The 26,577-nt window shown below is 35.1% G+C and overlaps 5 protein-coding genes across 10 annotated transcripts; 3 read left to right on the top strand and 2 right to left on the bottom strand.

Moving 5' to 3' along the window:
• The first annotated feature begins 439 nt into the window (after positions 1–439).
• On the top strand, positions 440–9,931 carry sgl (UDP-glucose 6-dehydrogenase sgl). The gene is made up of 5 exons (XM_014239251.3): positions 440–914; positions 7,834–7,972; positions 8,092–8,741; positions 8,808–9,122; positions 9,196–9,931. Exons 1-5 carry the CDS (start codon positions 747–749, stop codon positions 9,370–9,372), a joined length of 1,449 nt encoding a protein of 482 aa, XP_014094726.1. The 5' UTR covers positions 440–746; the 3' UTR covers positions 9,373–9,931.
• On the bottom strand, positions 9,457–11,191 carry Surf1 (surfeit locus protein 1). The gene is made up of 5 exons (XM_014239256.3): positions 10,909–11,191; positions 10,731–10,852; positions 10,470–10,664; positions 10,198–10,365; positions 9,457–10,136 (listed from the first exon to the last, which is right to left on the bottom strand). The coding sequence occupies exons 1-5, from the start codon at positions 11,104–11,106 to the stop codon at positions 9,926–9,928; spliced, it is 894 nt and encodes a 297-aa protein (XP_014094731.2). The 5' UTR covers positions 11,107–11,191; the 3' UTR covers positions 9,457–9,925.
• A 153-nt stretch (positions 11,192–11,344) lies between these two features.
• Positions 11,345–14,564, top strand: LOC118679683 (NADPH-dependent diflavin oxidoreductase 1). Of its 2 annotated transcripts, none has more exons than XM_036359181.2 (2): positions 11,345–13,733; positions 14,361–14,564. In XM_036359181.2, exon 1 carries the CDS (start codon positions 11,969–11,971, stop codon positions 13,712–13,714), a length of 1,746 nt encoding a protein of 581 aa, XP_036215074.2. In that variant the 5' UTR covers positions 11,345–11,968; the 3' UTR covers positions 13,715–13,733; positions 14,361–14,564. The 2 variants fall into 2 exon arrangements, with proteins under 2 accessions (XP_036215074.2, XP_036215073.2); XM_036359180.2 differs by having other exon boundaries at positions 11,348–13,733; positions 14,364–14,564.
• Positions 13,893–19,287, bottom strand: Oseg1 (intraflagellar transport protein Oseg1). The gene is made up of 16 exons (XM_036359178.2): positions 19,053–19,287; positions 18,740–18,967; positions 18,446–18,656; positions 17,605–18,372; positions 17,487–17,543; positions 17,262–17,426; positions 16,961–17,205; positions 16,419–16,901; positions 16,089–16,363; positions 15,247–15,394; positions 14,982–15,182; positions 14,732–14,852; positions 14,504–14,660; positions 14,335–14,447; positions 14,108–14,272; positions 13,893–14,045 (listed from the first exon to the last, which is right to left on the bottom strand). The coding sequence occupies exons 1-16, from the start codon at positions 19,115–19,117 to the stop codon at positions 13,947–13,949; spliced, it is 3,501 nt and encodes a 1,166-aa protein (XP_036215071.2). The 5' UTR covers positions 19,118–19,287; the 3' UTR covers positions 13,893–13,946.
• An 893-nt stretch (positions 19,288–20,180) lies between these two features.
• On the top strand, positions 20,181–26,277 carry pzg (putzig). 5 transcript variants are annotated; one of them, XM_070112269.1, is made up of 7 exons: positions 20,204–20,334; positions 20,628–20,836; positions 20,901–21,090; positions 21,947–22,659; positions 22,936–24,344; positions 24,447–25,731; positions 26,003–26,277. In XM_070112269.1, the coding sequence occupies exons 4-6, from the start codon at positions 22,056–22,058 to the stop codon at positions 25,671–25,673; spliced, it is 3,240 nt and encodes a 1,079-aa protein (XP_069968370.1). In that variant the 5' UTR covers positions 20,204–20,334; positions 20,628–20,836; positions 20,901–21,090; positions 21,947–22,055; the 3' UTR covers positions 25,674–25,731; positions 26,003–26,277. The 5 variants fall into 5 exon arrangements, with proteins under 5 accessions (XP_036215072.2, XP_014094720.2, XP_069968370.1 ...); XM_070112271.1 differs by lacking the exon at positions 20,901–21,090; XM_036359179.2 differs by lacking the exons at positions 20,628–20,836; positions 20,901–21,090 and having other exon boundaries at positions 20,181–20,256.
• The last annotated feature ends 300 nt before the right edge of the window (positions 26,278–26,577 follow it).

The following is a 26,577-nucleotide window of genomic DNA, read 5'->3' as shown; positions in this document are numbered from 1 at the left end:
TTACTTATCCAGAATAGACCCCGACATACAAAACTTTTGTCCTGCGAGAAAAGAGTCCCCGCATCACACTAACTTTGCATGACTCGAAAAACCCATTCACTTAACAACCCTCCGCCTTTAATCCGACCCCGGCGAAACAAAACATTTCTTGGACCTATCACTAAGGGATTTCGATGACAGGTGATTTTGCACTATCCTCCAAACCTATCTCTTGCAGAAGATTTAAAACCTATACAGAAATAACATATGTGAAAATTCAATTTTTTAAATCGGTTCAAAATGTATAGCAAATTCAAAATTACTTCATTCTTTCTGTGTATAACTAATCTATTACATATTAAACAATTGCACTTGCAACCCTGTTTGTGTGATGAGAGAAAATTCATACATTTCAGGAGAGAGCCGGTAGCTGTCATTTTCAACAAAAAAAAATTTAGATAAGAACTACGAAACGCCTGCACAAAGCGATTGGAAAACTTAATAAATAAAAAATGCCCGTGCTTAATTCTTTTATTCTGTGACGAGCAACAAGGTGTGAACATTTGTTTAACCGCGATACGAGCGTAGTTATTGTGCACAAATGAATTGAGCGCTCCTGAAAAAAATACGAAGCAAGAAAAGTTCCACATTTGTATACAAAAAAACTTCAACTTTTGTGTTCGCATTTATCAATTAAAAATACTGCAATTTTTACAAATTTAAAGTGTATAAAGTACAGTGCATAATTAGCTTAATCTGCAACTAAAATGGATACATTAACCGTGATGAAAGTGTGTTGTATCGGTGCTGGATACGTTGGTGGCCCGACTTGTGCGGTAATGGCGCTTAAATGTCCCGATATACAAGTCACGGTAGTGGATAGAAGTTCCGAGAGAATAGCCCAATGGAATTCAGAAAAATTGCCAATTTATGAGGTAAGTCCTATTATAACAAAACAGCCTTTTACATTTTAGTAAACAAAACCTGCATAGATTAGCAATACTTAATTGAGCAATTTTTTGTGTACATATATATTAGAGAGAAAACATAATTTTGTAAATTTTGTTTGAAAAAGTAAAAAGTAAAACCTGTTGTGCGTGATTCAAAGCTGACTAAGCTCAGCCATATTCAGCATCTCTTCGATTTTTGGTTGTTTGTCGTATTTAGCGCTTATTTACAGTAAGGTCAATGTCATGGGAATATGTGTCTTGCTTCCTTTAATCAAAATTTGTATATGCTATAAATATGAACCACTAAACTAATGTTATTTAACTATCGTTTATTTATAACAATACATCTTTTAATTTCATTTTTGCTTTTTTGCTTTGCTTACAACGAACTTTTGACAATTTTTATACCCTGGAAAGGGTATGTTAAGTTTGCTACGAAGTTTGTAATACTCATCTGCGTATTTGTTTATACGCGAACTACTCCCTCAGTTTTAGAGATATAGATCTGAAACTTTTCACACATCCTTTTTTTCTAAAGAAGCGGCTCATTTGTTTGAACCGCCGTTATCGGACCACTATAACGTATAGCTGCCATACAAACTGAACGATCCAAATCAAGTTCCCTAACTTCGATGCAACCAAAGTTAACATTTTTTCTTGATTTTGTGTAAACTTTACTTTAAGAGTTAAAGAGTATATTTAAAAATGTGAAGCTTAAAATTAAATTCTTGTGTTTGTTATCTCTTTTTGAATACAATGCATTGCATGTTTATTATTTACTCGTGTACTATAATAACAGTAAAAAAAAATTAGTGTAAAAATAATAATAAATATTAGGAAAATGTATTTCAGGGCTACGTTTAAAGCTACGTTTTTTTCGTTTCGATAACAATGTACGTAAAGGTATATAATTCTTAAATATAGGTATATGCATATGTTATTAACTTAATATGTATATAAGTTCGTAACTAAATTATTAACACGGATTATGCATTTAGTTCTGTTTATTTCCAAGTATTTAAATAGGTGCGCTGTTAGGTATTTTCCTTTTGTACAAGCACTTCTAATACTCTCACCTAGTTAACTTTTAGGTCTTCAAATTTTTTTCTTGTTATTTCCATTTATCTCTATAAAACGTGCATTAATTACAAAAAAAACATAGATCACTTGGGAAAAAACAGTACACATAGTAGAGCATCGGTAAAAAAATGTGCAAAAAGAGGAAGCGAAACAAAATAAGTAAATTTGCAAACATTGGATAAATTTGTGAAAATTATTGTAGTAATCAATAGATCGTTAGGCGAGAATGATGCAAAGAAAGCACACAAACTATGTGAATATGGATGCGTGTATAGAAATGTATAAACAATTCAAGTTTTTCAAGCACATGTGCTCGAAAGAGTCAATGAACTAAATAAAGTGCATTGGTTTGTACGCTGTACATATACCATACATACTCTGATCATAAATGTAAAGTTTGTCGTTCCATGTACAATACGTATTGGCTTTTAATGAAAAGAAATCTGCAAGTCAGAAGTTGAAAATTTTTTCCAATATTTCATTTATCAAAATGTTTATGTTTTTTAAATCATGGCTAAAAGCATTACAGTTCATGGTCTTTGAAGTATGAACGATAGTTTTTATACATAGTTTACTTTAATTTTTATTCTCCTCATCTGTAAAAAAAATCATAAAAAACTGACAAAGTATACATACCCTCGGCAACATTGTAGTAAGCATAAGATGTCTTGAAATTAACACGTTAGAACAGATAAAATCTATATTAAATAATATAATATTTTTTTTCCTTATTTGTTTCTAACCTTGCTGTGAAGGTTTTTTTTAATTTAAATTTTTAAAAACCTGTATAATATAGAAAAGTTTGTCATCAAATTTAATAATTTTATAAACACATAGTTTATACAAGAGATATGTAACACAAAAACAAATATGGTATTATTTAAAGCTTGTTCAGAAAAGTTATTCAATAGCGAAAACAAATTTTTGAACTTTGAAAGTGCCGATAAAGAAGAAAATTACGTAATTTTTCATAAATAAAAATATCATGACCAAAAATACAAATCGTGTAAATCATGTAAAGATAATTGCCGTACAATATAAATATCAAGATAAATGATAATTAAAAATCAAGCATAACCAAGCACGGTCCTGAAACACATCATACTTAATAGTTGGTCATCAATATTTCATTGAAGTCATCAATGTCAGGTATACATACATATACATATATATTAATTTTTAAACTTCTTGTGTGTATAAATTAATTAAACATCTAAGTATATGTACATGTAATGATGTTTGTAAGCGTGTGCCAAAAGCTTTCATGTTACTGTAGTTGACTCAAGTGCTGCGATGTCTTCTCTACATAACCATTTTTAAGGGTAAAGCTACTTATGAAACACAAACGACATTTAAAATATATATATATACATACATATATACAATTATCGTTTATATATTGTCATTTTTAACACACCAAAAATCCACTATAAAAGCTGTATATTTTTTGTTTTCACTATGAAAAGGTTGTATGTTCAATTATTTTTAATATTTTATACTCAACTATAAATACTTAATACAAATAGTCTCACGTATTTTGTTTATATACGCTTCATTTATAGACAAAATAAAATAAAATAATAATATTAGAACAATATTATTATTTGAAAGCTTACGTACATATGTATATGGTTAGAACATATTTTTATAATATGCATGCGTAGACATTAAAGTAAACTCCGAAATTTCATTTGTATTGACACAGCACTTTTATTGCGGCCACAATTCTGCAAATATTTTGTTATTTGTTATGATTTTCTTGTTGGTTTGAACAAACTTGTTAACAAAATGTCATTTAAACCTAATCAATATACATACTTTTATACATTATACTAATATACATATTAATGTAGTTATAAAATTATATTTCAATATGATTACGTTGACGAGTCCAGTTAAATTCCGGATGTATGTGAGATTCAGAGAAAATATTTGCCCGATAATAAAGCGCCCTTGTGTCTTGTTGTAGTAAGATTTTCGATCTTGCGGTTAACTTTAGGCCTCGGTCAATATGTCAGGTATATTAATGAAACTCAGAGAACATCTTTTTCTGGTAATAATGTGTTGTGATGCCAAAAATGTAATATATGTATGTAAGTTAACAATATACTAATTTGATTACAATACAATCACAATTTCATCGAATGGTGAATGTTGAACCCTTACACTTTAATATTTGAAAATTGCGGGGGTGAAAATGTTCGGTCGCAAACAACAAATCTTTCCTTACTTGTTTCCTATTATTGTTTTACGGCAATAATTTATTGTTGAACAGCTGATGATAATGACCAACATAACAGCAATTAAAAATTATATAATTGTACATACATATGTACATGTGTATGTGCTACCATTGAACTGCAGATGCATCGAGAGCACCACATCAAATGAATATAAGTAAGTGAATAAAAAATACTGAAATTAATTACAAAAAAAATATTTGTAACAGTACTAATTAATTAGCCTTTGAAAATGGTTTTAGGATTCCAGTTCTTGGCTGCGTATAAATCCTGGTAATTTCGATTGATTATACCGTTAGTCGTAGTTTTATGCATATGTATTATTATTTAGTTTTATCCATTTTTATTGTTTATTACCAATCGCTAAAGTTAAAAACGAATTAATTTTATAGGTCATACAGTCTCAATATATACAAGTACATACATTTCAGCGACCTTTTTCAAGTTCAATAACCGAAATCTCTATTAACCTAATTCATTATAAATTTATTGCAATCGTATAATAATTTTGGCTCTTATATACCAAAAATGTTGATAATAAAAAATATACATATATATTATATATGAGCTACTGATACTACTGTATCTATTCTATTAGACAATTTTTCTTGGTTCATCAATGCTGCGTCATAAAATTATTTTGAACAATTTAAAAAAAACTATTTGCCCATTAAAAATAAACTATATCGTTGATCTAGTATGTATATAGACATATTTATGGTGTTTCATACATGTATATGTTAGTGATAAATTGGACGTCCAAAAGTCTAACTGCAAAAAATTATAAATTTTTATTACCGATTCGTCATTAAGCATGCATATATTTATTGCTTTTATTAATCTAATAAACAAGAAATTTTTTTCGTCTAAGTTTTGTAGTATTATGCTAACAAATTTTACTCTTTCCGCTAGTGATACCAGATATTTCCTGTCTACATGTGCATATAAGTTTATTTATACATATACATATATATACATACACATATACAAATATATTTATTCAAACCTTATATGAAATGATATACCAGTATGTTAAAATAGTTATTACTGACATATGTATATTAACAAGAAACAATATTTTTAAATTTTAATATACACATACATATATTTTTATTTGAAAGCCACAATTCCCAGTTGAGCATGCCAACGCTTAATCCAACTATCCATATACTTGTTATAAGCCTCAGGTGGAATGACCTTCAGCCAATTTTGTTTTTTTCGGTTTCGGCTCATTTTTAGAGCGCCATTCGCTAAAGTTTTTGACAATTTCCACTTAAGGACCTCAACTACGTTGTCAAGCATCTCTTTTGCGACCACTACTTGGCGTTGTTTTTGCGTTTTTCCAAAAGGTTCAGGGCTTTTGGCACGAGTCTAACATTGACACAGTTTATACCTAAAACATTAAGCAAAATTTATTGAATCGATTCATAAGACATTTTTAGATCCTCTGTTATCTATTTGATGTTAACACGACGATTTTCAAGCATTTTAAATTTTTTGATGTTTTCGTCATTAACAGAGATAGATAGATGGACGACTCGCAAGAGGCAAGTTTTCGCTGACTCCACAACTTTTACTGGATGCTTTGTGCCACTCAAATACCACAACGATCGCAATTCGTTGCCGGCCTAGGCCGGAAGAAAAAAATTTGATATTTTAACACTTTATATGTAGTATATGTACATATGTACAAACTAAATATGTATACTTTTTTAGGGGATTATTAAAGTAACTTCCAAATGAGTGCTATATTGAATTTAACTAAATTTCCAGTAGTACTGTGTACAGATGCCTTATCGTAGAACAGTTTCTCTAATTACGCACACATTTCCGTTTTGGTTTGCATTGAGTTCGAGTCTTTTTGCGCACACGCACACACACTTATAAATGTATATGGTAGGTAATACAAACCTACTTATATTATCAAGCATTTACATTGCTTTATCTTGCCATTATTTTGATTTTCTACACATGTACATATATTTCTATACAAGTACTCTGTTTACTTAAGCTCTTTTGCTTTTGCAGGAAAAAGTACTCAGTTAAATCTTTTACGAAGCGTTTCACTTGAAATAACTTCACATGGTCACTTCCTAAACGTATCTCGAAACACACTTTCATGCACACAAACACACACCAATTCTTCCATATGAACATTTAAACGTTCTTAGTCAGCACGAACCGAAAATATACCTTTTATGAAGTATTTTATCTTCAGCTGAAATTGCTTACTGCACACATATTTGGTATATACATACATACATACATATGGCTGTACTTGCAAAAGTTAGACGTAAAAGCTTATAAAATAATTATATTGTAATATAATATGTATGACTTCGTGCGGGTATTTACATTCATTATGTCTGCTACAACTCAATATGCAATTTTATTTAGCACAAATAATGCACATACAAACATATTTATATAACTATGTGTAACCATATGCAATTTCTTACCCAAATTCAATAACTAAACATTTCTGTACAGACACATTCTGAATAAGCAGCGAAAGATCACCACTCAGCGCCTCTGCAGCCAACACCCTGTATGTGTACAGTGTGCAAAGTCATGGGAAGAGACGTGTGGCGTTATTCCCACTTATGAATTTGTTTGATTTTTTCACGCAACAATTCATTTATATTTCCTACACGTTTGCGTTATTGTTAATTGAACTTCATTGGTTTGTTTGGCTGTGTGCTCGTCAATTCAGATTTGTTGGCCATTTATTAATAATCTAAACGCGTAGACTCCTTGACTTTTAATTTTTGTGTGCTAATGTGTAGGCACACTTGTATGTATGCAGAACTTAAATCAAGCTGAACTATTTGTCCCAAAAAGCGTTTACTTGCGGTTTATGATAGTTAATTTTGTCTTCATACATACTCGTACATACTCGGGAAATATTTACCCATATATGTGTATGTATATTTTATGTGATAGTTATTGATTACTTTTTAATGTAATATTTATAGCCAATTAAGCTACTTTTAGAATCGAAAAATTTTACTTTTCTATTTAGCAAAAAAAAATATTTTCATTTATTTTAACAAAAAACCAGAAAACACGTTAACTTCTGTTGCACCGTAGCTATAATAACCTTCGCGAATACAAAAGATTACTTATAAAATTTAATTTTGATCAGTCAGCTTGTATGGCAGCTATATGCTATAGTGGCTCGATCTGCACAATTTCTTTGGAGATTGCACCATTGCCGTAGGCATTAATCCATGCCAAATTTCTTGAAGATAACTCACCAAATGGATGCCGCTACATATATGTTATAGTGATCCGATCTGAACCATTTATTTGGAGATTGACTTTATTCCGATCGTTCAGTTTGTATGGCAGCTGCTATACTCGTAAGTGCAATAGGTTCTGGCCAACGCAGGGAAAACAACGGGTGAAAAATCGATCGATATCTCAACAACTGACGAAATAGTTCGAATGTTTCCTTTTGGGTGTTACAAACATCGTGACACACTTAATATACTCTGTTCAGGCTATAAAAAATAATTAACTTTATTTAAACAAACAAAAAAAAATTATTTTGATAAAATTTTTTTCATAATTTTTTTTTTCAGCCCGGCTTAGATGATGTCGTCAAAAAATGCCGCAATGTCAATCTGTTTTTCTCCACTGATATTGAAACTGCCATCAAAGAAGCCGATCTGATATTCATATCGGTAAATACGCCAACAAAAAACTTCGGCAACGGCAAAGGTATGTACGAGTATATACTACAAGTATATACATATTTATTTACTTATATATGTTTATTTATTTAAGTACGTTTGTATTTCTAAAACATTACCAATAATCAAACTTATTTAAATATGAAGGTCGTGCTGCCGATTTGAAGTATGTTGAGAGTGCTGCGCGCATGATCGCTGAAATCGCGCAATCGAATAAGATCGTCGTGGAGAAGAGTACGGTGCCGGTGCGCGCTGCCGAGAGTATAATGCATATACTACATGCCAATCAAAGGCCTGGCATACGTTATGATATACTCTCGAATCCTGAATTTCTTGCCGAAGGCACAGCCATTGAAGATCTGGTGCATGCTGATCGTGTGCTTATTGGCGGCGAGGAAACGCCCGAGGGACACAAAGCGGTTGAAAAGTTATCTTGGATCTATGAACACTGGATACCGAAAAAGAATATACTCACAACGAACACTTGGAGCTCAGAATTGTCGAAATTAGCCGCAAATGCATTCCTAGCGCAACGCATATCGAGCATCAATTCATTGTCGGCTGTTTGCGAAGCTACTGGCGCGGATGTCTCTGAAGTGGCGCGTGCGGTGGGACTGGATTCACGTATTGGCGCGAAGTTCTTGCAAGCATCGGTGGGCTTTGGTGGTAGTTGCTTTCAGAAGGATATTTTGAATTTGGTATATATATGCGAGGGTCTTAATTTGCCGGAGGTGGCCGCGTATTGGCAGCAAGTGATTGACATGAATGAGTATCAGAAGTCGCGGTTTTCACAAAAGGTGATATTTAATAATTTGTTGTTTCTAGTAAAACGCATATAACACTTATTTTTAATTTGCTTGCAGATCATTGAGAGTCTCTTCAATACGGTCTCAGATAAACGCATTTCCATTTTCGGTTTCGCTTTCAAGAAAAACACAGGTGACACACGTGAAACACCAGCTATAACGGTGTGCAAAACATTGCTGGAAGAGGGCGCCAAGCTGGACATTTACGATCCAAAGGTAGAGCCCGAGCAAATAATCGACGATCTAACACATCCGTGTGTAACGGAATCGCCGGAAAATGTTAAAAAGGCAGTGCAGATACATAGTGATCCGTATAGCGCGGTGCGTGGCACACATGCAATTGTGCTTTGCACCGAGTGGGATGAATTTGTGGTAAGCTCTCAAGCAGTACAATTTTAGTATACTATAATCGTAGTGAATTAACGATTTTTTCTACCACGCACAGACATTAGACTATAAACGAATTTACCAGTCAATGATGAAACCAGCTTATATATTTGATGGACGTAAAATTCTAGATCATGAGAACTTGCAGCAGATCGGTTTCCACGTGCAAACGATTGGCAAACGCTATCAGCGAAACGGTTTAATGCCTTCCTGGGGCACTGTGCCACAATTGTAGAAATAAGTTAATGTCGCAAGTGAAGTGGCGAATATGTTGATAAAAGTTGCTGAAAAACAAAACGAAAAAAATGTTTCCGAACACTTTAAAGTGTAGCCTATATACAGTATTTATTATTTTGGTGTAACATTTATCATTGTAAATATTTACTAAATACGTGTGTACATGTATACGTCTGAAAATGTATTTTATATAATAACGCATATACGTTGTATTAAGCATATTTAAAGTTTAAATGCGTCGCCGTTTAAAACCGCCATGCATACTTCAACCATTCTATTCATACCGCTCTGTGTAGCGAAGTTAGTTATATGATTTCCTGCCAACGGTACTTATGGTACATAAGCGAATACAGTTTTGTATTGTATTTAATTTACATAAAGGTATTTAAATAGATAAAATAATGCATTAAACACGAACTTTTGCTCCTACTAATTCGTTTTGCAATAAAAAAGAAACGTTGAAATATTCATTAAATTCCAATTATGTATGTGCGCAGTAACTAAGTATATTTTACGAATAACATAAAATAAAAGTGTAATCAATGCGACTTTTAAAATGGTATTCTCTTTAGTATTTGACGGTACCACAAGTAGGAAGTAATTGCTGATAAGCTGAACCACGTTACCAGGTACGACAAATGCTCGTTACGTAAGGTGACACGTGTCTGTCCGCCTATGGGACCACTGGGTACAGATGATTCGTAGTTAGCATCTAGCATAATCGGAGATGCGCCAGTTAATGCGCACATTTTTGGTAAATCCCTAAAAAATGTATATAAACAAAAAATGCATAATCACTTTATTTGAAGAATGCACAGCATACCTGTACAGAAAAATACCGCCTTTATGATCTGGAGAAAATTGTGGGCGGCTCTCGCCCATGCGTACCACACCAGTCAACTCGACCTCTGTTTCTATTTGACCCCAACTGCGCGTTTCCGGTTTTACTTGCTTTCTCGACACCCATCCACGATTGATCAAAATTACTTCACTATAAAGACACATTTATGTAAATGCATTTTGAAATAGTTGGTCAAAATACATACAAATACATAGTGAAATATAATAAAAATGTATAAAAGCTACGTTACTTACTCTCTGTCCGCCAATTTAAACGGTGTTATCACAAGGTAGCCATTACCCGTATCACGTTGGGAGAATAAACCTCCAGCAGTTTCTCCGCCATCGGGACGTATAAATGATCGTGGACCCATAAGCATTTCCTTATCATGCATAAATTTTCCACGTACAGAAACCAAACGGTATTCCATACCGGACAATTCTGTCAAGCTGAGGAAAAAATATATGTTAAAATTAAAACTAGCTTCGTTTTTTTATTATGTGTGTGAATATTACTCTAACGGCAAAGGTACCGGTGGTATTTGTTTTTGCAGCTCTAAGTCTTTGATTAGTTGCTCCTTCCAAGTTTTACGTTTCACCTGCCAACATCCTAGACCAAATGTGGAAACAGGCGCAAGCTAATAATATTAAATATTTATGGATTTTCAAAGAATTTTGAAGATTTTTAACTTACTAACAAAAACCAGCCAAGAGGTGTTATTTTTTTACGACCCTCATAAGACACAGTAGTGGATCCGTTTCCTCGGGTAAATTGCCATCTTTGGTGCCCCGTTGAAAAAAACCTAAATGTAGGTGGTTTCTGTCCAATGTTTGCTACTACCTTAATGGGAGGAAATCCCCAATTTATTGTGGCTTTAACTATTTTTAACATTTTTACTATTTTTATTGCACAACATACAGTAAATAAATATTTAGTAATGCAGTCGCATTCGCCGGTAGCACAATCAGCTGATTATGATTTTGTGGTTACCAATGATTTAAAAATAAACAAATTATAAATACTGATACGATAAAATGTCGGTCAACTTATTGTAACAACAATGGATATGTATTATTTTATAACTTTTTAATACAGTTTAACGTTTCTTGAAAATACTATAAAACCATTAATCGAAAAGATTCATATAGAAATAAGGACGACTTTTTTTTACCAAGTTTCGGTCAAATTTAAAATGTATATTCATATGTATTGTCCTGGCAAAATTACGATTTCTTTGGCGCCGCGATCTAAAGGTATGGATGATCCTCTATCCTCAGGATAAAAAAAATAAATGCATTTATACCCGCCTCAGACTTGTAGTTTTCGAGATATATGTTTTTAAAGTTCAAAATTGCAAAAGTGACTATATTATCACGTCTATCCATTCATACCATCAGATCGCGTTGACAAAGAAATCGAAATCGTGCATTGTCCTTTATAATATCTTATTATTGTGATTTTTATCGCAACTTGTATACCAAAAGAGTGATTACATGTACAGACAACCTTTGCATTACTCCTATAATAAGTATTATGAAAAAATGGGAAGAGATATAAGCCTAACATTTGGAATGGAAAGTATGGGCACTTTGTTAAAGTGTTCTTCTGTTCCCAGTAGTAGTATATTAACCACAGCTGTTTCATTCATAATCCGAACCTTACTTAAAAATTTATAAGTTTTCTCCGCTAATTCCATGCTTTCGTTCTAAACAAATTATATACATTAAAACAATTAAAAAATTACAGTGTAAAAATGCGTTTGGTTATTCTCTATGGTAGTCAAACGGGCACAGCACAAAATGTTGCAGAGCAAATTTGGCGCGAATCCAAAACGTGGGGTTTTAGTGGCCCAGTATTACCAATGGATGAGTATCCAGTGGAGCAATTAATTGAGGAAAAATTAGCAATTTTTGTTGTAGCCACCACAGGAAATGGCGATGAACCAGATAATATGAGAAAAACGTGGAAATTTTTATTGCGGCGAAGCTTACCAGGAGATTCACTACAAAACTTGCAATTCGCTTGCTTAGGATTAGGGGATTCCAGCTATGCTAAATTTAATTTTGCAGCTAAAAAATTAAATAAACGTCTAATGCAACTGGGTGGCAATATGCTCCAACCTTTGGGTCTATGCGATGATCAACATGATCATGGACTTGGTGCGACCGCTTTGCCATGGATTGCAGAGCTGTGGAATAAGTTGAACATGTCACTACCGTTTAATCCATTGCAAAAAAATGGTGATTCAAAGACTATTTTTAAGTATCGTTTGAATTGTCTCTCCCCAGAAACGCCACTAATAGAGGAGACTAAGCTGAAATGGCCAATAAACAGTGAAGCTATTAGTTTAACATTAAGTGAAAATCGGCGGACTACTGACGTAAGTCATTTTCAAGATGTACGATTTCTTAGTTTCGAATTTCCTTCTCATGTTAAATGGAATGCAGGTGATATCTTAGACTTACGACCTACTAATTCCAATGAGCAATTTCAAAAATTTTTCGACTTAGTCAGAGAACATAATTTGGACTTTAATGAAAAAACAGTAGTAAATCTTGAAACTGTGTATGAGGATATGCCAGTGCCATTGGCTTACGCGAATCCAGTAAATGTGGGTATGTTAGCAAAGTATATTTGGGATTTGAGCGCCCGCCCAAATCAACGTGTTTTCGAACTGTTGTCATTGAATTGTGAAGATGAATTGGAGAAGGAAAAATTAGAAGAATTCGCAACAATAGAAGGTTTAGATGACCTTATAAATTACGTGAATCGCCCAAGACGTACAATTCTAGAAGTTTTACAAGACTTCCGGCACAGTGCTTCAAAATTAGAACTGTCAATTTTGTTTGAAATGTTCACAGTCATACAACCACGGAGTTTTTCAATTGCATCAATGCCATCCACACATTCACTTGATATCCTCGTAGCAGTGGTTGAGTATAAAACCAAAATGTCAACGCCACGACTTGGGCTTTGTTCAAATTGGTTAAAATCGTTACCTATTGGATGTAGAGTGTTTGGTATGGTAAAAAAAGGTACAATCACATTGCCTACCGACCTGGCAACACCAATTATAATGGTAGGCCCAGGTACAGGAATCGCACCTTTTCGGAGTGTAATACAATATAGAAAAGAACAACAAAAAAGTGGCGCCAAAATCGGCGATTTGATTGTTTTCTTCGGTTGCCGAAATAAAACGAAGGACTTTCACTTTGTTGATGATTTTACCACTTGGCAAAGCGAGAAATGCTGTGAAGTGTTTGTAGCATTCTCACGTGATCAAGAACACAAAGTGTACGTTCAACATTTGATAACAAAAGAAAAAGCAAGAATTAGTGAAATAATGTTGAAGAAAATGGCTGTGATATTGGTTGCTGGTTCTTCAAATAGTATGCCCAAGGCGGTTCGTGAGGCGTTTATTGAAGTGGTGAATGGAGATGAGGATTATTTGGATCAGATGGTAAAATGTCGGAGGTATCAAGAGGAGACATGGTCCTAAAATAACGCAATAGAAAATGGTTAGTAAAATTTATAATTATTTCAATAAATTTAATTAATAATAATACTTGGTATATATAAATTGTGAAAAGGTGTATACTCTAAATAATGTACCAGCATTTATAGTCTAATATAAAATATTATATTAGTAATAAATTCTTTAAAGGCACAGAAAATACTTGTTCTCTTTAGAAATTATTTATATTTATTAAAAATTTGTTTCTCAAGGCACTTTACAAATATTCATCAAATAATTTCTCTGAGGTTGTACGACAGAAAGGGCAATAACCTTTCTGTAATACCTGGAGCTCAAAGTCCTCCGAATAAAATACCTGAAAAGAAAAAATCTCTTAGTAAATAAGAGTGAAATGTCGATACGATTTATAATTCTTGCCAATAAACATTCCGGACAAAATGTTACTTGTAGGTCTGGTAAAATATTGCGGTAATATATATTTTTCAGATTTTTTTCACGACGTTTAACTATTAAAATGTGACTTGGGTCGATCCCGCGCAATGCATTGCGATCCAGACTTAGTGGTAATGCGCTAGCAACATCCTATTTTATAAAATGTTTATATTAGTTGTAGTACTTTTCAAAATAACTATATGCATCTGTACTTCGCTAAAAGGGTCACCTTCCTCAGCAGGTTTTGGTGGAGCAAGTAGCAGTCGTTCTGCCTCGGCATCATTTATATCAACCTCTGGATGAAACTGCACTAATGGTAAAATTTCTAAAAACAAAAAAAGTTCACCGAATAAATTACGATTAAATACCATATGGCCATACCAAATGAAATAAAAGAGAAAATGTAATCCTGCTTGCAGGTCGGACAGTTATTGCCATTCAAGTGTTGACTGTAATTTGAGCATTTGTAGCAGAGTGGCAACAGTTCCTCCGGATCGTTGAAACCGCTTTTGCATGCCTTACTATTCAGATAGTTTATCTACAAGTAAAGTGTTTGAGAACAAAATGATAATTTACGGTATAGCTGAGTTAACTAAATAAAAAACTTACGTCGATTTGCTCTTGTACGCCGGCCGGTGGCTTAAGCGATTGCAAACGCTTGTTTACCACTAAGCACAATTTGTTAGCCTGCAGTAATTTGGCTTGTTTTGCCAACGTAAATAGTACAGCGCTGGTGAGCAAAATGTTTGAAGAATCGAAACATGAATAACCAAGAATATATGTAAGTAGATATACCAATTATTTTATTAAATAACAGTTTCCATATTTTGGTAATCTTGAAGAAAAAAATATGACTTACAATAAGCTAACTCCCTTCGGTGTGCCTTTGTACTCCACCTCGTTCAATATAAAACGACTCACATTGAATAAACTAACTGGCGAATATGTGGTAAACGGTTCCTTCATGTAATTAAATATTATGCTGTAGGCATAGTAAACTTTAGCAATGCGCAAATGATTTTGGTACTCCTTAAAGTGGTGGTCAGTAGGCGTTTGTTCGCTAATATATATTATAAAAGTTTTATTAAAAAAAAGTTCAGGCTTGAAAAGGCTCTTATATTTACTCCTTCTTATAATAGATGTCTAGGTATTGCTTGGATAGCAGCCAGTAGAAGTAGCTGGCATCTAGAAATCGTTCCTCCTCGATAGCCGATGTGCTTAGCTGCTTAAGCAAACGATTAGCATCTTTCAGGCGACCCGCCTTCAAGTAAGCTATGTGAGGAAATGAAAAAAAATAAGAATTGTTAAGGTTACAGAGAAGTTATAAAATCCTTCACAAATAAAAAAGTTTACATACAAAAACTTGATTTTGATCGTTTTTGATGTGCGTTTATCTAGTCACCGCTTGTGTGGTAAGGTTCGTGTTGGCGGTCAACGAAGTCATCTAACGGTAGGCATAGGAAATGTGCTGTTTCAACAGGGTCAGAACATAGGGAGGGGGGGTGTTAGATAAGTTGAGTTCGCTGGGCATGCAAAAAGGTGGTTAGTTCGCTCTATTTACATGGTAGCTACATACTATATGCTATGGTCATCCGATCTGAACAATTTGTTCAGAGATTGTATCGTTGCTTTGCACAAAAAAATAATGCATGTTTAATTTTGTGAAAATATCTCGTCAAATATAAAAGATTTCCATCGACTTGATTTTGAATGATCAGTTATATGCTATAGTGGTAAGATCTCAAAATTGATTATGCCGTTGTCTTGTAAAATAATATATGCCGAATGCGTGAGGATATCAGATCGATACCTCAAAAACTAAGGGACTAGTTCACGTATACATTCACAGACAGACGGACATGGCTAAATCGACTTAGCCCTGGGTTTTAAAAACTTAATACACCCTGTTTAAGGTATAATTATGTTTAAAAGAATTAAATATTTCAAAAATAGTTATGATGCTAACCTTCATGAGCTTCAATAAATTTATCTGATTCCGCAAGCCATTGCGCATGTTGGTAGTTTACTGTTGACAACATTTCAGGTATATTCTCAGCCAGCCTGAATGCTTCAGTCCAATCACGTGCTTCAACATGCAATTGTATTACTTGTGCCTCATCGCCAAGCTTCTTAAAAATTTCCGCTGCCAACGGCAATGCTTTTAAGCTCTTTAAATTGAATGCAACCGACTCCAAAGGAGTTCGCTCGCTCAAACTAAGACGACGACCGATATCGTATAAACTGTAAATAAAATTGAAATCAGCAATGTCAATTGGCTCTCAATGAGCATACCCACATATCTGCCCAACCCTGCTCTGCTACAATATCGATAGCTCTTTGATGTTCTCCAGCTGATAATAAAAGTTCGGCTGCTGCGCGTGGCTCCTTCACAGAGTACGCCCATTCGGCACGTTTTTTCACCAACTCACGTTTAGCTTCATCGGATCCGTCTTTGATGAATTCTTGGGCCAAATCAAACATACGTAAATCCGTATACATTTCTAAGGCACGCATAGGCTGATTGCATTTTTGAAAAAGACGTGCAGCTTCCTTATATTTCGCCGCATATGCACAGCTTTCCCCCTGCAGCACCTCTTTTGGTACTTCGCCACGTTTCTGCTTTTCGCATAACTCATCAATGAACTGTAACCAAGGAAGATTACGCACTTTTACATATGCGTCGCGTGCTATATTCAGATGCAACGCTTCTAATGCTGACTGCGCTAGACCCTCCCAATCGGCTGTGGTTACCCCGAGGCAGGCAACTTGATAGGCCTCACTGCAAAAGAACTTTTTAATAAAAAGCAGATAATTAAATTAGTCCATAAGTGACTGTACTCAAAAAGACCCGCTTCAACGAATTGCCACATTGTTGCACCCAGAGCTAGTGGTATGTTATGCATAACATTGCCACGTAAACAGAAAGCAGTAGCGCCACAAAGACCTACAACTACACCTAACATATTCTGTGGTCCTCGTGGTGGTAGGCTACCAACGCGAATGCTCAGACCACCGATAGTGTGCGTGTAACAAAGCATCGAGTCTAGGTGTGTATTCCAAGTTACTGAGTTTACACCAGTGTCCTTTAAAATAATTTATAAATTATCCATGTATTATTACGAGTATAACCTGAGCAAACCTGGTAGAGTAGAGTATCGCTCACAATATCTCGAACGACTAAACGACCTGTGTCATCCACTACAGCAATTTTAGTTCGATTCGCATTTATATCTAAACAACGCACGGCTGACACAACGCTTGTAATCATGAGCGGCAGCGAGTTGTCCAAAAATATACGAAATACCTGCGAATTATGGGTGGAGGTAGCATCTAGTGTATTAATAACAAATACTATGAAACTAACCTGGCCACTCTTCAGACCAACAAGTAGCCCTTCTCGACCTGCTGGTCCGCCAGACACCTTTATAAATATATTAACAAATATGTAATATTAAAATAATTTAAAATTCAACATCCAACACCTTTATATAGCGTATGAATGAATCCATTATCCAATCCCGTTGCAATATGCCGTTGAAGTCTAAGCATTGGAGACGCTTTTCTTGACATAGGACTATGTGACGTGCACATACTACTAATAGACTACAATCGAATTTCTTCTGTATTTTTTCCTTGACTTTGTAATGCATCGGTTGTTCCTCACCGGAGCTCAATTCATATAAGACTACACGCTCTGGCAATTGCACCGCCAAGCGATTCCTGTAGATAGCTATTTTTTGTACTAAATCACGACACTTGATGCGCACTTTTTGTCCTGATATCAAATGCTGTATTATGACATCACACATGTTTTCACGAAATGCATAACGCTCCCGGTACAAAGCGTGTACTGTACTGGAAACGATGTTAAAACATGCGACTGTACCATTCTGACATCCAATCGTGTAGGACTGCCCGTTTGGATGTATAGCAACAGACCATATCCAAGACTTAAACCCTTCACCGAGTATGCCCAACCGTACACCTTCCTTAGTAAATAAATGCAGTGAGTCCGAACAGCCACTCACTATGCAATATTCTCCATTAGGAAAATACATTAAGCAAAGCGGATCGAAACCAAGCGCACGTTCCTTTCCAATCATTTGACCGCTTAGTGTATGAAAGGAAAGTGTTTGGCCCCAATCGGCGACACCAATGACATCGGTACTGGTCATAGGACAACACTGTAAGCTGAAGACATTACTACTAGAGCCACCTGGACGATCAAAGCGACCTTTTTCCTCACCGAGCTTAACATACGTATAAAATATATATATATAAATGGTAAGTACAGCTATGTGATATTATAAAATATCTCTATACTTTGCTTCGTATGGAAATACTGCCGTTAGCTAATCCAAGTATCAAATATTGCCCATCATTGGTCCACGAACAGGAATTGACGCGAGTTGAGATCTTATACTTTTGTACGGCTTTCTGATCAGCAGACCAAAAGGCGAAATCACTGTGTGAGCAAGACGCCAATTGGTGTGAGACCGGATTAAAAGCCATGCACTGTACTGAGTCATTATGCCTGTAAAATAATTAACATTATTTTCATAAGCTTAATGCAGTGGTAGTGGTTGCACTTGCAAAGGCAGGTTCATAAAAACTTACGAATATTTTAGCAGACCCTCCAGTTGCGGCGTCCACACGATTACAGTTTTGTCTACAGCACCACTAGCAAACTTTTTACCATCGCGGGCGTAAGCAACACAATTAACCACATCTTTGTGCGCTTTAAGCGTATTTAGTAAGGTTCCATCGGGGTCATAAATAAGCACACGTTCACCGGCTGCAACCACTAGTTGCTTGCCTTCCGGATGATAACAGAGAGAGTGTACACTATTTATAAAGTCGCGATCAAAATAATTATTTGAAAATTTGTTAATTTGAGTAACAGTTGTTGTTTATATGTTATTTCACCAACCTGACTTGGTCATCTTTTGTGTGGGGAAATTCAATCTTCTGCACCCATTTCAGCACACCACGCATTATTTTAGCTTTTTCCAACTTTGGTACATGAAGAGTGGTTTCAAACAAGTTTCTTTGTGTATTAAGAACAATTTTATGATTTTTCCAGTTAGGAGAACATTTTATTTTTGTTTACAAAATTTAGTTACTATGTTGCTTAGCAACCAAGTTGCTATAATCTGTATATACATATATATACATTTAATATCGTAAATATATATGAAGAAAGCATCAACATAGTGTTGCGAGCTGTGCGTAGATATATGGTTAATCGTTACTTTGTTAAAAATTTTGCACAACAGACTAATGAGTTTGACCTTTTTATATCCAAAAAATTGATGCAACTACTGTGCATCTCCGCCCAGTTATTAATTTTCATTGACAATAATTTTAACATAAAGTCTACTTATTCTATGTAAAAGAAAAAACAATAACTTGTAATTGTATGCGAATAAGTATTCATAACCCACCCGTAATTAAAAGGTAACGAGTACCCGGTGACAAAAACTTACATCAGCAAGTAATCAACGCGTTTCTTCGTATTTATATATGTAAATATATATACGTACATTTGTATATTGAGTTACACACATATACGTGGAAATATCAACCACATGTATGTATAATGTGTATGGTTTTAAAAAGAAATTGGCGGAAAGAAGCTCCCAGCCGGCAAATTTTAACAGCTATACGTGTCATGTACTTATTTACATATTGTCGCTTGTACCAAATTGGCTATTATTGCTGCCTGTATACTTCGCGATTAAAATTGCATAATTAAAATGTTTTCAGTTATAAAATGGTGTTTTTCACCTTCTCCACATTTCTAAATGGAAATGTCAATTTATATATTTTTGTATTTTAGTCGTTTTAAAAAAATATGTTCGGATCGATCGTTCTCCTAAATGCGCTACTACCCGCCTTTTTCCTTCTAAAAAGTACAGCATGCGTGTACTTTCATCCATACATACATATGAATACACATGCATATACTCGTATGTATGGTTGGAAACGTGAACAGAAGTTTGAGTTTTCTTGGCATCCCTCGATGTTCTGCCAACGTCAATGTCAGCACTCTGCTACTACGATTTTGCGGCTCTGCCGATCAGTATTGAGAAAGCAGCGATAGAGCGAAGAACGTGTTCTGTGCGTGGGACAAGGTATACGATACGTTATTTTTGCGTCGCTTTTGTTCTGTTGCAGCGCAACGCCGCGTTGCTTAGCTAGAGTTCTTGAGGGTGACTATCCTAATTTTAAGTTACTAGTGCATACATTAACATTTAAAAAGTAATATTTATTGGAAATAAAATCAAATTTAGGTGAACAAGTCGGATCTAGTTAATGGGTTTAAATAGTAAGGGGAATATAGAGAACATAATAGGCGGCATAAATAATGCCAGAAATCACGCTTGGCATCTTACAATAAATTGAACGAAAACAGCATGTCGGCCATTTTAGTTTTATGCTTGACGAATTTTTAATTTTCGTTCAGTTATTTGTGGTATTGTATATTTGTTTCTTTTGCGCACAGGCATTTACGGGAAAGATTCGATTTGGTGGTGTAGAAAATTCGAACGAACGCGAACCCAATTCGTTAAATTGGACATTGTCGTACTGCACTTCTAGGCGTTTGGAATATTTTTCTGTTTGCAACGGCAATTTTTGTACAGTGTTGCTTTTTTGTGGCTCTAGTGGTGTGTTCATGCAGCAATAGCAGTTAAATATTAAAACCATAAAGTTGTATGTATAGTTAATTGGTATTATATTCTATATAAAGTTAATTGAAAATACAATTTTTAATAAGAAAAGGTATTTTGAGGTCTTAAAAATGAGTAGACAGAGGCGGCAAATTTAGCTACATCTACTCGTGTTTCGATTTCTCGTTCGTTAAGTTGATTTTCATTTTGTGCTTGCTGAAATGTCGTACAGTAGTGGACAGTGTGAAATTGACTGCGTTAGCGGCAGTGCCATTATTGTGACAAGAAATAATTTGTGTAAGAAAGTTCGTGAAACGTAATTTTCACTAGCAATAAATTATAAAACTTCTAATTATGTTAGAAACGAGTGTCCGTGTATAAGAATATTTGGATATCAATGGAATTATAAATAAACTCTCCCGCCAGATTAAATGAAGCGTGTTTGAATGTGGGAACAGAATATTTTTTATAATGTTTTTATTTGCCTCTAGTATTTGGTTGTATGATCAAGTGGCGCGGTTTGAAGTTTGCCCACAAATTTTCAATACATAAGAAGTCAACTATACTTTAATCAACTTTCAAAGAATGTCATAACAGTGCGATCATAGATGCAGACTTCGGTTATTAATTTGAAGCAATATAAAATTAAAGTAGTATAAATTTGTATTTTTAATTAACGAGCGACTTTGAAGTGTTCGAAGTTTACTTTAGTATAAAGGATTGAGCCTTAATTACGAGAGTACTTCCCATTGAAAAAAGAATGCATTTAGGTATATGTATATATATGCAGTTGATAAAATAATTGATAAAAAAAAATAGCCGCCGGATGCCTAACCACGATACATTTCTTTCTCAATTAGCAATATATTTATCTCGCTCTTTAAATTATATGATGGCCTGAAGCACAATTCGGGTTTTATCTCAAAGCATGTGTCACTTGTTCGTTAAATTTTAACGAAGAAAACACTGAAATTAATTTAGGGGTAATCGAACGAAAGTCGTCTAGTGAATGGGTAATGCTTAAAGAAAAATAATATTTTGTTTTTCTTTTTTTCTTCCTTTTGAAATAGTTTCCTTGAAAATGCACTATAATTATTACTTATAATTTAAATTTACGATTGACACTAATGTAATTAATATTTTTTTTTTTTAGGTAATAAGGTGACACTAAAAGCATTATTTTGTAAAAATTGTGAAATCCTGCTTTGACGTCGTTTTAACGCGTCGCGGTAACTGTTATTTTTTGTGTCCTTCATCAAAAAATGAATAATCAGATGAATAACGCGGTTCGCAAAATTCATAATTTGCATTCAAGCGGTGCGGTGACAGTTACCGGCCTCAACCAGCCTCGCATATTAAAACAGAAAGTAGGTTCAGGTATCGTGACGTCCAGTAATACACAAAATCTGCAACAGAGCCATGTAAATAACGCAAACCGTTGCTATGTCTGCGATGATGCACTTAGTGCCAGTCAACAACAGAATTTGCTTACTGAAACGCAGACATCACATACAGCGACTAAATTCCCAAATAAAATTGGCCAACTTGTGGGTGATGCTTTTATGGTTATCGTAAGCGTAGATGATGTGGTTTGCGCGCGTTGTACGAACCTGCTTAACTATTTGGATAGGTTGGAGAATGATGTGGAACGTGTGCGAACTAACTTAATGAATCTACTACATAAGAAGTATGGGTTGAATGATGACAGTGGCGGAGGTGGAGCATCACCACCGATTAAAATGCAAAAATTAAATAGTGGAGGAGTTGCACGTACAGCGGAAGAAAGCAGCAATGATTTGGGTCGAGTACGCAAAGTACTGCATACAGCGACTGGAGATTCAAATATAGGAAAACAATCACCACCAGGTATTAATTTTTTTATTTTGTAAATTCAATTTAAACTATACTGCATAAAACCCATCATATAATTACTAACATATAAGAACTTATGTTTCTTTAAGAAATAATCAAAGTTATTCAAAACTATATCATTGCATGCATGTAAACCTATTAATATTAAACATAAATTTATTTTTCAAAACCCTAAACGAATTTTGTTTTTTGTTCAAATTTTTAAATGTAATGCACTTCTACTTTTAAAAAACTGTATTCCTTATTTTATTTTTTGAAATATGTTATTAGTGGTTAGCGCAGTTCAGCAAATGAAAATATCAACGCAAGGCTCAACTCAAAACACTTTAGTTGGAGGCACGCAAACATTTCAACGCAAGACAACTAGAATTTACAAGTGTCTTTCATGCGATTATAAGACATCTGATATGCGGCTGTTTAATACCCATTATGAGACATGCAAATCGCAAAATTTCCAGTGTAAAAATTGTAAGAAAATCTTCCCGAACTTTGGTACTATGAAACAGCACATGGTACGGGAACACAATACCACAATGGATAATACATGCGCTGTGTGTCATATAAACTTTGTAAATGAGCCGGCCTTGCGAAAGCACATGGAAGCAAATCACAGCACAAATGTAGTAGTAACAAGTACTACGACAATTCCTGCAACACAGCAGACGTCGGGCGAAAACGCTGGCGCTACAACGCCATTATATACATGTAATCATTGTCAATTCAAGTCCACAGATAAGCCGCTCTTTGATGAACATTTTAGAAAGCATTTGTCTGGTGCAAAACCAAAACCATTCAAATGTCGGTTATGCGCTCAACGCTTTGAGACACGAGATGCAGCCACTCAACATGCTCGACAACATCAGCCGAACTACTTCAAATGTGGCACCTGCTCAATGTCCTTCCCCAAACGTGAATTGCTGGTGAAACATTTCGAAGTACATCAGCAACCACAGCAACAGCAGACTACTAATACAACAGTAGTGCAACATCAACAAATAGTTACACAATCTGCGCCCGTAGTGAAACAAATAACAACTACTAAGCAACAACAACCCACGTCTCAAAATCTATTAACAACACAAAAACTGTTGCAAGAAACTATCGACGAGGCATTAAGTGACAATACAGTAAACACTGTTGTAAGTAGTGGCAACACCGACGTATCTGCAGCCAACAACATACGCTTCTTCTCCTGTCACATCTGTTCACTGACATTTATACAAGAAAACTATTATAATCAACACATGGAGGCGCATAGTCAAGACAAGGAAGGTATTGGTAGTGGTAGCACGAGTGGTACTACTATTACCACGTCTGCATCAGCAACCTCGAGTGGTAATAATATGCTTCACCCGAGTGCTGCTGCATTACTAAATGACGACAACAAAGGCGACAACGGTGAGGGCGGTGATATGTCGTCTCATCAAGGTGTTGGTAGCGGTGTGGAAGCTGATATTGAGAGCATTTTTGAAAAAATGCATTCCGAAAAAAATGATAACGGTGGTGATTCAGTATCTGTAACAGCAGCCAATACTGGGGCTGGAACGAATACTGCGTCTGCCGGTGGACAAAACAGTAATGACAATTTGGTTATTACATCACAGCAAGGATCTGGTGGGATCACCTTTAATATTACTATTCCACAGCCAGATAGTGGAGCTGCACAAGAGGCAAATGAGGTAATTGTTATTAAGCTGTGTACAAAAAAAATATATTTTTTCGTACATTTTTTCTCCCATAAGTTTATTTCACTTATGTAATATTAAATTTCCATCTTCTAGAGTGCTAAATCTATACCGACAAGCAGTGCGCCGGTATCAGTTAGCATAGATATGCCAGTCTTAGATCAACCTGACGAAGGAATGACATCCACGAATGCTGACAAATCCGAAGGCAGTGGCAACAAAGAAGAACAGGAGAGTGGTGGCAGTCTGGGCGTAGAACGAAAGATTTCTGGTCCTGTTAGTATGCCAAGTTTAGATGATGATAATGATACGCAAGAGCATATTCAATCACAAGTGACGCCGGATGACATGCCACCGTTGGTGACCAAGAAAGGTGTTGAAACAGCAGATGAAAGTGCACGATCTGATCTAGAAAAACCGAAAGAAGCTGAACAAACAGGTAAAGATGGAGAGCCGGCCACAACAGCATCTGAAGAGACAAACGCAAGCGCTGTTGGCGCTGCAGATGCTAATGGTGAGGCCCACTCTGAACATGGTACTACGACTGGAGAGGGGGAAACAGATCATAATCAGCAACAAGTAGCAATGGAATTAGATGAGTCAATGCAAGCGCAAGTAGAAGGCGGGCAAATAAAGTTCATACTTAATGAAAATGGACAGCTACTACAGTTGGATAATCACATCATAACGGATGCTGATGGTAATCAAATACTGGTACAGGATCCCGAACAAATACAACAACTTTTACAAAGTGCCGGCCTCTTGCAGTCCGGCGATGGTATCGATGGTGAAACATTACAAATGATGACAGACGGTAATGGTCAAATGGTTTTGGTGCAGGGTGAAAACAATGAAACACAATTGATTGATGCTTCACTATTAAATGCCGATGGTCAATTGGTAATACAACAAGGTCATGACGGTGAATTGGGTGAAGGTGCGCATGTAATTGGCGAAGATGGTACCCGCATACCTGTCTCAGTATCATACACTGCCGATGGGCAACCAATAGTGAGAGTGCAGCAGCAAATGTTGGAGTCTGGTGGCGGTGAAGAGGATCAGCAGCATGTTGTGCTTGAAAAAGATGCGGCAAATCAACAGGAAGGAGCTTCACAGGTGGCGGCTGATAACTCAGCAGCAGCAACAACATCTGCAACGACAAGTGGCGCTGATGCTTCAGGTAGTGGCAATGCAGCTGGTAGTGAGGATAATGCAGACGCAGCTGGTGGCAGTGGTGCAGGAGCCGGTGGTAGTGGCGGTGGCGATTTTTTCCCCTTAGAGGATCTGATGCAACAGTCGGCGGAGAGTAAACCTGCGGAATAGGAATGGCTTTAGGGAAGCATTAATTGTACAATTATTGCGGACGATTGGAATTTCTAGGGTGAGTAAATATTCGCTTTATTAAATGTAAACTCTTGTAAAGTGTATGTGTGAGCGAGTGCAATGAATTTGCATTTTTCATGTTAAATAGCGTTTTCTTTTCTAAGAAAAATGGTTTCACTTACTCTGTTGTATTTTTGTAATCATATTCTTGTATTCGTATAAAAAGTGCTACTATAATCACTAAAAATATATATATGTATATGGTATATGTTTATTTAGCTAGTATCTAAAAAAAAACTAGAATATTGAAAGCCAAATTTGATTTGCAGATTTTAACTCAAACAACACGCACCTGCATGCTATGGTGAGTTTGTCGGAACTAAAAGTGCCGCATTTCAAGAAGCTGGTGAATAACTCAACAGATGGAATTTGGCGAATATGGCAAGTTAAAAACTGAAAATTAATAGATTTTTATATTTTAAAAGAAAACAGTTTTGAAGTTAGCACCTAGATAACTATTAATTAACTGTAGTTATGATTAAGTTGTAAAATAATGTGAAAATAACATAAAATAATATTAAAACAGACACATAGAAATTTTAAATCTTGATTCTTATAAGGTAATTATGGGTTGAGTATCGAAAAATATATAGAAATAAATTAATACAAATATTTGGGGAGGGGGGCGAAATGTGTACACATTTTGAGAATGAAATCTAATTAAACAAAAAATAATATAAATATGTATGAATTAGATGGAAAGCATAACGTATTACCATAATTCATAATAATGAAAAATTTGCTGTTGACAGACATATTAGCATATTACAAGTATATAGTTTATTTCCACGAACCCCCTTTACGCTTACTTTTACCACGTTCTAAACTTTGCTAAATTGAGTCT

This window comes from Bactrocera oleae, chromosome 6 (assembly GCF_042242935.1).
Source record: "Bactrocera oleae isolate idBacOlea1 chromosome 6, idBacOlea1, whole genome shotgun sequence".
Lineage (NCBI taxonomy): Eukaryota > Metazoa > Arthropoda > Insecta > Diptera > Tephritidae > Bactrocera > Bactrocera oleae.
Note: the sequence above shows the minus strand (reverse complement) of the source record. Positions and strands in the feature narration are given on the sequence as shown.